General features: G+C 45.4%; 2 protein-coding genes across 2 annotated transcripts in view; both read left to right on the top strand.

The window, feature by feature from the left end:
- The window catches only part of LOC8050739, a 69966-nt gene extending 67719 nt beyond the window's left edge, over window positions 1-2247 (top strand). The window contains exon 3 of the mRNA XM_040206421.2: window positions 1195-2247. Within this exon, the coding sequence (XP_040062355.2) occupies window positions 1195-1832 (638 nt within the window). The 3' untranslated portion in view covers window positions 1833-2247. The remainder of the gene's footprint in view (window positions 1-1194) is intronic.
- Window positions 2248-2959: 712 nt separating this feature from the next.
- On the top strand, window positions 2960-4635 carry LOC8050991. Its single transcript, XM_029995710.4, has one exon. It carries the CDS (start codon window positions 3247-3249, stop codon window positions 3601-3603), a length of 357 nt encoding a protein of 118 aa, XP_029851570.1. The 5' UTR covers window positions 2960-3246; the 3' UTR covers window positions 3604-4635.
- Window positions 4636-13120: the final 8485 nt, after the last annotated feature.

The raw sequence follows: 13120 nt of genomic DNA, 5'->3' as shown, positions 1-13120 counted from the left end.
TGTCACGATCATATACCAGCATATGTCCTAGATGAAAGGCTATCGTCCTAGCCTCCTAATGGCTAAAAAATGAATTGAAAAAAAAAAAAAGAGTGCAGCTTGCTGCTTTGGTGTCCTATCAAAACAATAAGATTGTAGTTATTTTAGCTTTGTTGTCCTTATTTTCTTTTATAGCGTCGTAAGCGGAGCGGAACACTATTCGGTTCTCCGCGCCAGGAGCATTATTTGAAACTTGAGACCTCCGCGTGTATTGGAATGGTCTATTCTTACTGCGGCCATTTAGCCCGCACACGGCTTGCACTCGTAATTAAAACAAAAATGTAGTTTTTTTTTTTTCATTTATTGACGTTGTGGAAGAAAATCCTCTCTGAGCACGAAATATCGACCTGTGACGGTGTCTGTCAACTTCGATAGTTTGCTCTATGGATCACTGCTGAAATGAGGGCGGAGGTGCCGGCCCCCGCTATCGGATCAACTTTTTTTAATACTGGGAAATCGGCCCGAAGCTCCATGGTGACATTTAATGAATATTAAAGTAGCGATGAAAACCAAAAAAAGGAACGAAAAAAAAATATATCTGGAAAAAGAATAACATTCCCCATAGCGTGTCGACGGGAGAACTTTAATACGACCGACGTGCGTATAATACACAAAATGAACGTCGAGGGTCTATATAATAATTCAAGATGATGACGTACAAAGGTACATACAGAACTCGAGGCAACGATACATTTTGCTTTCTTTTTTATTCATTCGAGTCACTGTCGCGTGCCGAAGTCCCCTAAGGCAATGAAAGAGAAAAGATGGGACCGAATCAGACCACGCTTCTCAGACTGCGCTTTTCTTACCGGCGCACGCACCAAACAACGCCACCGCTCACTGCGCCACTTTCGTAATACCCCATAAATCAGTCTGCAAACATCTATCAAAAATAGTCCCCTCACTTTGCCTTTCGCGCGGCTCAGAAGCCGGGCAGAATAAACAACATTTTATCGAGCGATTTGCGCGTAATCAACCGTCAGAAGAAATAGCCCTCCAACTACACGCTCGAATCCTCTCCTTCGGCAATCCAGAAGGAATAACCGCGGCGCGGCCGAAGACAATATATCAGTTTAAGCAGCGTGGCATTGACAACTACGTTTAAGTTGCGCATTGCGCGCGCGCTCTGGCATTAACCCTAATTAAACCTTTCAGAGCGCTCCAGACGGACTGCAGGACCACAACACGCCGCCGCCAAGTTTGCCGGACTGGTTCAGGAGGCGGCGTTCGGACGGCAAGAACCGAGAGCGTCCCTGGAGGAAGAAACTCAACGCGTGCGTGAGGAAGCCACAATGCTGGAGGCGATCACTTTGGACGATTACGAATTTCCGACAACCCGAGACGTTGCAGCTTACCGAGAAGGCCTACTTAACCGCGACAACGAACCCGACTGCATTGTTTTCATCGGCATCGCGAAGTGGTTCGACAGGGTCGTGGCCCAGCGCGTGTTTAGGCACCGACAAGAGGGTGGCAGTGTTGGACAGCTGGTGGCAATCGACCTGGTCATGTTCTTGCTCACCGAGGGTTACGTCCTCGAGCACTGTTCGCTCGAAATCTACGCCAGTCGATTTCCCAGTTTTTCAGAACTGTGTTCAAGCGACCTCTTGACGCAGGCGCAGCAGTTCGGTCGTGTCTTTGACAAGTTTGTTGTGAGGTACGCGAGTTTGCGTGACGGGGATTCGGCGACTGATCTCGTGGCTGCGTTGGACCGTGCGGGTGTATCTGTGGGACCCATGGGCGCCGAAGAGTGGAGCTATCTTTCGAGACTGGAGCGCGACTGGACGATTCCGTAAATTGAAATATATATTTTTTTAACGATTTTTGTACACTACATCGTTTTGTTTGCCGAGTTGAAAGATTAATGGTACCGAGCTCCCGGAAAAGCGGTGTAACAAGAAACCGGCTCGGCTGCCCCGGTTATCCTTTCCCGCGTCCTTCTCAAGGGTAAACGCTGATCCGAAAGACGTTTATAATTCAACAGAGCTGCACGGTTTCCTTATTCAATTTCTTATAAACAAAGAGGAGCGACCTGCCCGGTTTTAGAGAGAAGTCGCGTTTGATTACCGTTTTCACGTACGTGCAATGAACTAGTCTATGTGCTTCCTGGAGTCGCTTACGTGGGGCTTTTTGGCAATGGCCTAGGCCCCGGAGGCAATATTTGTTTTTGGCGGCGTCATATGAAACTCGGCTCTTACAATGCAGGACCAATACGCTGAGCCTCAGATGTAACATTCAAAACATTATTTTGCTTACCTTTTTTTTTTGCGAATTCTGATTTGAAATGGTTATAATGTTTTTATATTAGTTCAAGAGGAGTTGGAAAATGCACCACTAAGGAGGCGTCAAGCTGTTGTAGATACTGAAAATGAATGAATGATATTGTCGTCAGTGATTGGTAAGCCTTGACCGAATTAAATAAAAAGAAAATAACGCCAACACTACTGTACGATTCTTCGATTATTTAAAGTATTATCAGTGCGTGTCTGATTTTAAGATGACGGCATAATTATTCGCAGTGTTGTCATCACGCGGAAACTTTGACGAGCCATTGATGAAACCAACGGCGGACTTCGCGAAGAAGCGACAGAAAGCAGCGAAGTGTTTCCTCGTCGAACTTTGATACTGATAACTCCTAACGAAGGAAAGACCGAGAGCCGTCAGAAAGTTGGACATGCACCAAGGAAAAAAAAAAAAGAAAACGAAGAGAGAAAAAGAGAGAGAGAGGGAAAGGTACGACTAACTGGAACGGAAAGCGGAAAAAAAAGAAGAGCGTTGTCGGAGCTGACGTCGTCGACCGCAATAAAGCCGCGTTTCCTCCCCGATAAAGAACACGCTTATAGAGGTCTCACAAAGTGCGGCGCGGAGCGCGCCGCCATATCACGGGAAGCTATCGAGCCGTCGGCCAGCGTCCAGCGGGCAGAACGAGAGCGCACGTTGCAGCCAGAACACCGAGCCCCGCCACGTGTAACTCGAACACCTGCTGAGGATCCCGCAGCGCCGCACGACCTTCGGCGAGTCTAGCAGCGCAGTTGGAGTGTATCGGTGTGCCTTACCGCGAGTGCAACGCTGCAGTTGCATAAACCGCCCGCACCGCGCCTATCTGTGCCGGCAGCGTTGTAGCGGCTCCGGACGGTATACACTGCGCTCGTATTGCCCCGCCGTCAGCATCGCCGCAGCTCTACCCATACACGCCGGATCGCGTCTGCGATGGAGTTCTTCGAAGATCCCCAGAACCCCGGCGAAGTTTACATCCGCCTGCTTCGCCAGGATCTGCTCGAGGAGCTCTTCTTTTCCAAGAGGCCCGGCCGACTCGTCGTGTGCATGGTCGACCGCGAGTTTCTGGTGTACCGGCCGGAGAAGGAAGACGGCGCGGCCGCGGCGCCGTCCCTCGACCTCATGGTCAGGGACGTCGGGCGCCTCCTCGACAAGGGCAGGCGGAACGGCTTCAGAAACGGCGCAAACTCATCGGTCCACATCTTCACCGACGTGGACCTGTACGACGTGTCCGACGAGCTTGCCAAGGAGCTAGACGTGAGGGTCTTCTGCCACTTCTTCCACCGGTGACGACCGGACGACAAGGCAGAAAGCCGCCATCCCACTGCTAACCTGCAGACGTATGTACGCTTAGAACTGTTTGCAGACATGTTCTAAGCATACATACGCATGAAGCAAACGTGTTTCGAACATACGTGATGTGTGCTGTCGCACATCGTACTGTCATCGTGTTCCCAGCGAACATCATGTCCTTTGTGTGATGTGTGAGAGGAGCAACTGAGGCTAAAGAGGATCGTGCCTTTGCGTAGGATCGTGCCGCGGTTGACCCGCCGGTGCAAGTGTCGGACAAGACGTGTGAGAGGCGAGACGTGTGTCGCGTGACTGGAGTTTCCCGCGGTCCAGCGCGCGTGACGGTGTTTGCCGTGCTGCCCAGGCGCGAAAGCCACCGAGGATACAACATGCATATACCAAAGTGACCCTTGCACTGGGGCTTGTTCCTGCCGCTGGGGTTAGCCACGTGTTGACCCTTCTTTATAATTCAGCGGGTGCCGGTCGTTTCACTCATTCTTAAACATTAAAAATAAAGTTTATTGGGGAAAAAAAAACAAAGAAACCGCGTGTAACGGTAATGCACCTGTAGTGTGCGCGGTTATCGCTGTGTGAGGTGGAACCTTGAGTGTATACGGCTTTGTACCTCCCCATCTGTGTAATAGCCGCGTGCCAGGTGCTTTTGTGCTCGTACATTTATAGTTTTTTTGTTTTGCTTTATAGCGAAGCTATTCAATGTGGATAATATATTGATTAAGATTCTCCACTTCTAGTGTTTGCCGATAAATTTACAACTCTGCGTCAAACCATGTGAACAATCGAGTATTGCTAGAGGGGTAAATTTCGAAAAGTTTGAAACGAGGACCGCATGAGCTTTTTTCACTCCTTATATTTCTCCCTTACTTTTATTTTTTGTTTGCTTATTTATCTACGCCACCTCATGTTCTTGTTCCTATTTCATACCCGTCAACGAGGGTAGGGTAAGCTGTGATTTCTGCAAAGACGGGTGTCAAATGTATGCGCACAATAAAGTGAATACTATTTTAACACTAACGAATGTAGTATGGTAAACATGGCGTTCCGCGGATATCTTCACGTTCCGCCAGAGCGAAAATTGTGGAACGTGTCGAAAGGCATAATTCCACAGAAAACCTTGGCGGCGAATTCCCAAGCGTAATTTCACTTCCTTTTCAAAACCGGTCTAAGCCGCGCAAACCTTCACTTCTTTTCTTTCTTTTTTTAATCTACATTGAAAATGTGTCGGCTGGCTGTTGTAATACGAGACTACGTGCGATACCTCCAAAAATTTACCCAGGGTTTTTTTAAAATTTATTTTCAAACCAGTATTTGGCAACCGTTTCCAGCAAGCGGCTTCCGAACTGCATATTTAAATGGTAATAAGCATATTCTCTTTATTTCCCGTATTTTCCTTCTTATTTCTTCAACAAACTAACTCACTCACTCACTCACTATATCACTCACTCATAATCTCTTCATTATCATTCTCGGGAACAGTTGTTACTGAAGGTTAAAAAATTAATTAGCTGAGAGAGAGAGAGAAATGTGTATTTTGGGTCAAATAAAAACCCTAGAGAAATGTATATGATGTGGGTCAGAAAGAATGAGCTTAAAAGTGTCGGAGCGCCAGTTCCCTGGATATGCACTCTCAAATCTACAGCTTTCATTACTATTACATTAATTATCTGTACTGGTTCGGACACAATGAGGCAGTTATATGTGTATAGAAACAGCGAGGTCACAATATGATAGCTAAGTGCGTGAAATATTAACCATAGACTTTGAATTTCTTTGACGAATACTTCTAAATGCATGTTTATTTATCATACACCTTTCAGGCCCAAAGCATTACATAACGGTGTACAAAAACAACATGGAATACTAACATTAACCTCGAATGGAAATGGAGAGGTCCCGGGTTCGATACCCGGACCAGGGAAAGTTTCTCGGTTACAAAAGCGCATTGCCGTAATTATACCGTCATATTCTATTCAACGTAAACTATAAATTTTTTAATTACACTCACTGTCTGATGTTCGCTGCCACACTTGATAACACGCGCATTCTAAGGGAGAACGTTGACAGGTGATCGAAATCGAATTTCCTGTCTATTTCGCACGAAAACTCCGACGCCAGAGGTGATCTCGGTTCACCGAAATGCCGCGACAGGGTCAGTAGCCTTGTTCCTCATACACGTGCTTCAAACAACATAGCGTTACAGAGCAATAAAAGGCAAGGACCCTTTGTTTTGGCGAAATACTGCTTAACAACCGCAATAAATGTTCTTGTACTGTGACTAGCAAAAGAAAGAAAAAATTCTGGAGTCAAGAGGAAATTTGTTTTAGGTCCAATATGGTTGCAATCTTTCTTCATTAGGCTTTCTGGCGTACAGAGATACCATTCAGAATAACTGTCATATAAAAAACGCTCTTACTTAATACGTCAGCTGCTGTTCTCTTATCTATTTCAAAGGAAAATCCGCACGACAGAAACAAAAAATCCAAAAATATAAAACGTAAAATGAGAACGCAAAGACAACGAAAACGGCAAAGGTAAAGGATGGCAGATGAGACCAAATTGTTGAGAGAGGCGGAAACAATTTAACGACGATGTTCCTCACTGGTATATGCACGTAACCTGAAAATGCAATAAAGATATCAGCTTCTGGAGCCTATAGCGGTGAGACTAGTTATCGAGTACCTTGGAACTGACCCGCCCCAACTAAAATGTTATCCTATATTGTTTTCCTCACTTTTATCAAAATAAATTAACAAATATGTTAGCCAATAAGATCATGCTCACTCTCTGCTCTGTACGATTGACAATAAAAGTGAAATATTACAAAAAAATAAATAAAAGCGAGCCATGAGGTGAGAGTTTAAATACAGCGGACTTGTGGGGGATTATTTCCGCTAATAATATGCGAATAGCAACGTCACACGTAAAAGGCGAAGAGCCCGAGCTATGGAAGTACTCGAAAGAAGAGCACAACACGCGCACACCATCAATACTGCACCGTTTTACCTGCAGCCATTAACTTTTTCCAGCGCAACGCATTTCATAACGTTCGCCTAAACTAGGCAATTTGCTTTCCGAGTGGCTTACGTCGGCCATTTTGAAGCCAGGATAAAACAATGGGGAAAAAGGTACGTAAAACGTTTACGCATGGGAACTAAACAGCTGGGCAATACGAACCGTGGGAAACCATGTTGGCTTTGGCTAGGTCTTGTGTACTATAATATAGCCTTTAGGGGCATTTCATGCCAAACGGCCCAGGCGTTGCGCTCGGCCGTTTCAGATTTTTAAAAGAAAAGTTAATGGATTTTTGCCCCAAGGTTCTTAACCTTTTCCTAAAATATTTTTGTCGAGCATATTTTTTTTTTTCTAGGGCGTGAGCGTGGTTTTAATTTTTAAATTTGGCGTAAAATCAGTCATTCAGTAATTGATTAAAAATGTTTATTTAACGACTCAAAATTTGTTTAATGAAAATCGAATGGCTTTTAGCTTGCTATGTTGTGATAATTATGACCATTGTATTGTTGAAATACGTTTAAAATTTAACAAAAAAAATTGCATCTTTTTATTTTTAATTGTTGATTTAATTGTTGATTTGCTTCTGACAATTATAATCTTTTTTATATTGGATGCCCTTTAGATTTAATAAAAATTAAAGATGTATGAAGCCCTACAACAAAATACTTAGCAGAAAAAAAATTATAAAGTAATGAAAAAGTTTGTTTTGCTGCCTACATAGCCGTTTAATCTACCCTGAGGTGGTGCAAGAACAAATAACAAAAATAGCGACTTTAGAAGAAGGGTTTATTGCCTTTCATTTCTGAAACTTTAATGAAAATAATTTTTTTCTTAAGTGAGAAAAACAAATGATTGAAGTTGAGTTCCTACGTCGCAACCTGACATTTAGCGTCTCTTCACCGCACAACACGCCACCTGACCCGAGAGCTGAGGTTTTTACACATGTGGGCATTCGGGAAACACGATTTTCGGGAAACGCGATAAAGATAGTGCGAGATCCCAGCTGGCGTTTTGAAAGGAAAGTATCGACGGTACAAAAAGGGCAGAAAAACGAGGGATATTGTTTCCAAAGTTCTCAAACTTCGAAATGTTTTCACAATCGTTTACGCCACATTTTGATCGCAGACCGAGCCTCTGTTTTCCGCGCTTTATTTTTGTCGTCACAAAAAATACCCCCCCCCCCCCGCCCCCCCCAGTTCTCTTTTCCTTTCATACTTTCCTTGCTTTGACCCAGTATACCCGTAACGATTGCTTCCTGCTTCTCTCCATAACTCCAAACTATAGCTATCGTCACCTTTGTGACGATCCACAAAAAAGTGACAGAAACAACCAGGCTAAGATCCACCCGGGTCGAAACGCACCGACAAAAGAAGGACACAAAGACAAAATACGGGGCTCGTATAATAAACCCTAGCGTACGAAGAAGCCCCCGTAAATAATAGGGTCGACTTGGCCGGTCCATGCATCATGACCACCACGGCGGTGGGTGATGGATGATAATTAATTCGCTGCCGCGTATGGCTTACGCGAGCAAGCGCGGGCACTGCGGCGAAGCCGAGCAACAGGCTGGAGCTCCTTGTGGCCTCGGCTGGGCCGAACACGACGACGTGGCTCTCTGCTACGCGTTATTTTTTGAGGCCCGGGTCCCTCCGGGAACTGTCGGCGCACGAGCGCGACGCTTCTATCATCCGGCTATAGCACACAAGACGTATATACGACACCGCGGGCTCGCGCTGGGATGCACGTTTTTTTGTTGTTTTTCTTTCCCCCGCCTCCATTTTGGTTTTATGTTGTGTCTAATGGTTCGGGTTTGAGGTCCTGGTTTTATAGACGAGTGTGGTGCGCCGGGGAAGTGCAAATTTTAATCCGTTCGGTTTGAGTGATTAAGGAGGTATTATACCAGCAACTTCTTTAATTTGTTTTTGTTTTCTTATTTTCCTGTACGGTTTGAGATTGCGGCTGCACTGAGATGATGTATGCTTCATCGTCGCCTCGGTTTCCTGATGCTGTGCTGGCGTGGATGAAGCCTCGAGATTCTCGGGCCTTTTTTGAAGGATGAGAAAGTAAGCTCCCACGTTTATCCGCTGCCGCTCCTTTGTGTGACGGATCGTCTGTCCGGCCGGAGAGGAGTTGAGGTCCAACGATGCGGTCCATATTTTGACCTTTAAAGATTTACTTGAAAGGTTTTTGTTCTTTTTTTGGTTAACGAACATTAAGAGGCTCTGGCTTCCGGAGTGGTATATCCGGTGATCGCGGGATGCTCAAAGGTCAACAGCGAACCAGTTATGTGCAGTGTAGGCGGTAACGCGTCACTAATTACACTACAATTTTTTCGTGTTTTTAGGCGCCAAGTGATAAGAATTCATGCACTCATTATATGTGTGTTTAACCGTAAGAAAGATAAGGTAAATTACGTCTGCATGGACATAATGTTTTTATTCTAGATAGGGCGCGTATGCCGACTTGTTACGTCAAAACAGTAAACCTTTTAATTTATAAATAATAAGTTACGCAAACGTAACCTGCGTTATTTTTTATAAGTAAAGGTAATGGTAACGGTAAGCCGTTCCATTCATTTTGAGGTAACGTAGGTCTGTAGCGCGTTTCTTTTCTTTGCAATTAACGAGTAAAGTTCCTTTCTCTCTTTTTTTTTTTCTTTTGGTAACGCCTACAACACTACCTTGGCGGCGAATATTCAGTATCTTTTTAATGTTACCAAACACCACGATTTTGACATTCGAAAGGCACTAATGTGTGCTCACAGTTAGCAATATGATATCTCTGATGTCTTGAAAGGAAACAGGAAACGTGAACTGGGGGAAACACCTGACGGGGATTGGGTGTCAATAGACCCTTTTCAAAATCCACTCGGGCAACGTTTGTGATCACCATTCCGTGTGTGCGCCAAGAGTGTGATTAGATCAGAGTCCTAGCCGAACGGCGGCGCAACGCTCGCGTCCAATACATGTTCAAAGTGCGTGTCCGAAACAATGGCCGACTTGGATAATTCGGTACCTACTAGGATGGCTTCACTACTGGTGGCGTTATGTCGCCTCCAGTAGCTTTTTACATCCATATTGTACGCGAAGCGCGAGTTAGTCTGCTTCTTTTGCGGAAGTTGTGGTATGGTGCCTGGATCGCGTCTTTGACTGGTGTGTTTACCGCGGCCAAAAAAGTGGTCCCTCGATTTCCGCCTGATGACGTCATAGAAGTGTCATGCTGTCGCCGGTCGCGACCCTGGTGGCGTTTCAACAGTTAGGGTGTATGTAGCAGATGCCTGTTCTGCTGCAGGTCGCTTTCCACTGTGACAGTTCACGGAAGCTAGTGCAGCGAGAAGTTGGGACGCCTAACGGGACGCCGTGACGACAGCGACACTCGCATTCGCTCGTGCTTTTCGCCAGCGTTTCTACGGCCAACCGCCAGGATCGCGACAGGCAACAGCATGACACTCGCGTCATTTGTTGCCACATCGGGACCACTTTTGATGTATGGGCGGGATAGGACGCTAAACACACCAGTCGAAGACGCGCTCCAGGCACCATAGTTGTGGTACCTGCCTTGGGGTCTACCCACAATCCTTCCCTCAGAGCCAATCAGAGTACGGCGTTCTGACGTCACCACAACCCCTGCAAAAGGAGCAGACGAATTTGCGTTCCGCATTGCCTTTGTGTAATGGTGACCACTTCTGACGCTTTGTGGTCCTAAGTTCCTTCCACTAGGATACGCATTTTGGGCTGAGAATGGCCAACTTTCTTAGATATTGCACGGAATAGAAACGTTTTCCAGGAAATATAAACATTATGATTGATTTCCGCTTTATGACACCCAGGCAATTACAGTCGTCGGAAACATTACGATCCTTTGTCAAGAAAAGCTGAAATTGACAAATTTGGGATTGCGGCCCGTAGGATTCAATAAAAAATATAATTAGAGTTGTAGAAGGCTATACGCGGTGAAAAGTTTTATTACTGCTTGTTCATATATTATCACTGTCATCTAAAATTTTCCCAGCGAACATGGCGATATTTGTTGTTATTCAGTTGAAATCCTAATTTTAGTACATGCGCCGAGACGTTGACGTTCAAGAAAGTTGAGGATAAAAAAAGAAATGTTTTTGCGTTTTTGTATCAAAAAAAAAAAAAAAAAAAAAAAACGTGACGTCTTGGAGAACTAGAAAACTTTCCCATGATTAAAATCCCCATGTCGAGTTTAACAAGATCGTGACAGCCTAATAGAAAGGTCCACTCTTGACCGATCAATCGGTCAAGAAATTAGCCGGTGATTAATTCATTAATGCGACGATTAATTCTCATATGCCTTTCTCGTCTAGAAACTGGCATTACCGCCACGGAAAAGCGATCCGTTTTACAAATGCTCGAATTAATAACGTCTCTATCCTTTGGCAAAAATAAAAAAATAAAATAATAATAATGGTCCGCCACCGTCAACGGGGAACGGGAGTCGCCAGCGTAACCGGGGACCCTTCCGTCTCCATCGCGAGATTATTAATTTACGGGCGGGTTTATAGGGGACATGATTCATGGAAGCCTCAGCGCTGCCGGACGACCCCTTCCAAGGACGGAATCCACCGCCGGGACGTTGATGGAGCATCCGTCCGGATACCTTGCCGTGCCGCGAGGTTGCCACGAGACGAACGGCGGCCGCGGAGCTGGCCAAGTTCGGATCTCTATTTTCCGGTGGCGCCGAGAAAAACTTTCGCTACGGGCGCCGTCGTGAGGCTGCGTAAAGTCACCCCGGTTGTGTGCGAGCGAGCGCCGTACACCAACTGCGCAACACGTAATGAAGCGGCATGCATGACTGGTGGCACCTTCGGATTTCGCGCTACTACCGTTCCCGGGCGGCCTTGCAGCATTAAGTTGCAGTCACACTGATCGTGCATCATACAAAAGACTGGCTGCAGACACGATGACAAAATCCTCTGCGGACACGACTCTCCAAGCACGTTTGCTTCACGTATATGTATCCTTGGAACATGTCTACAGACGGTTCTTGCACGACCAATCTGCATGATGGGATCGCGGCTTTGGAGAGGTTTCGTAGGTCGTTTCCACCATTCTGTAACGCTTACTCCGTAACCCGCTACTAGATCGGAACTGTACGCAAACAAGGTTAGCGGCGCGCGTGCGCCGTATAGGTGTTTGTTGCAAAAAGCGTAGTGGATGAAAAAAAAAAAAGCCTACAAAAGACTTTTTAATGGTTATCCCGTACACCCAAGTTCTTCACGTAAGTTTGTAAGGGTACTGAATATGCGGTTCATCCATCCGCAAACCATGATACGATAGTCGCATTCACCTCAGGAATTGAAGTAAAGAGTAAGGGAGGTCCGGATTCTCGCAAAAGCATTACTGATTTTTATCTTTATGAGTTGAATTAAGATATATCAAGGCGGGGGGGGGGGGGGGGGGGGGGGGGGGATTCTGGCCATAGCGTAGTACCTTTCTCGGACAGCCAAATATTGTAAAAACTGGTTTGTGCGGCGCAGGAATAATGCCCGAAAAACTTCCCTTTTTCTTTATGCGACGAAAAAAATTATGAACGTGTGTCCACGCACGGTTTCGTTAAGGTTTCTTAGCCGATCCCCGAGTGCGTTTCGTGTAAGCTCGTGGCGCTCCGCTCAATTGAGGGGAACATTTGTTTGTGTATTGCCCCGCTACGTTTAGCGGAAAAATGCACGAGGCCACGAATGTAGTTCGTGCGAAGCATACAGTCCCTTGACGAAATTCACATACAGTCAAGTGTGCAGCACCTCGGCTGTCGGCTGCAATTTTTTTTTATTTGGTTTGATTTAATTTGTTTAGTTGCATCAGGTACTAAGTCCATGATAATAGACGCGTGTAGAAAAAAGCTGTCACAAGGATAAATTGACGAAGCCGCGGGCCACCGCGTTGACATTTGCGCGGCACAAGAAAAAAAAAAAACACACAAAAAAACAAGGTATGCATGCTTTACGATTTGCAGCGTAAAAAAAAAGAGAACTCATCAGCGAGAAAATAGCAGGAGCTTTGACATATAGTTCGAGTTTCATCGTCAGCAAGAAAAACACAGATATATGCAGTGCCTCGCAAGGAACTGAAACTTAAAAAAATATATATATATTTTTGTCCCAGTCTCGGGGTTTTTGTCGAAATGTTTAACCCCCACCAGCTCGTTTGCGCCCTTACCTTTTGTTCACTAACGTATATATATTTCCTGCCATTCTCGGGAAAGCATCGTATAATCAGGCGTACGGCTTAGGGTGTACCGCGATTCTATGCAGTTCCAGCTATAGTAGTGATGTTGTAAGATAACCTTGTCTTTGTCTGCACACAAGCCCCGCATATTGCTGCACATCCGGCTTATCTGTATTATCTACGAACGCAGCACGGGTCAGCATTATCATCATTCAGATAAAAAAAATAATATTTCAAGGACTAACGCCTATCTTTAAAACGTAAAGCACACAAAAAAAAAAGAAAAAAAAAATTCC

The sequence above is a fragment of the Ixodes scapularis genome, unplaced genomic scaffold (genome assembly GCF_016920785.2).
Source record: "Ixodes scapularis isolate PalLabHiFi unplaced genomic scaffold, ASM1692078v2 PGA_scaffold2__306_contigs__length_199485367, whole genome shotgun sequence".
Lineage (NCBI taxonomy): Eukaryota > Metazoa > Arthropoda > Arachnida > Ixodida > Ixodidae > Ixodes > Ixodes scapularis.
The sequence above is the reverse complement of the archived record's forward strand: the minus strand, read 5'-3'. Positions and strand labels throughout refer to the sequence as shown.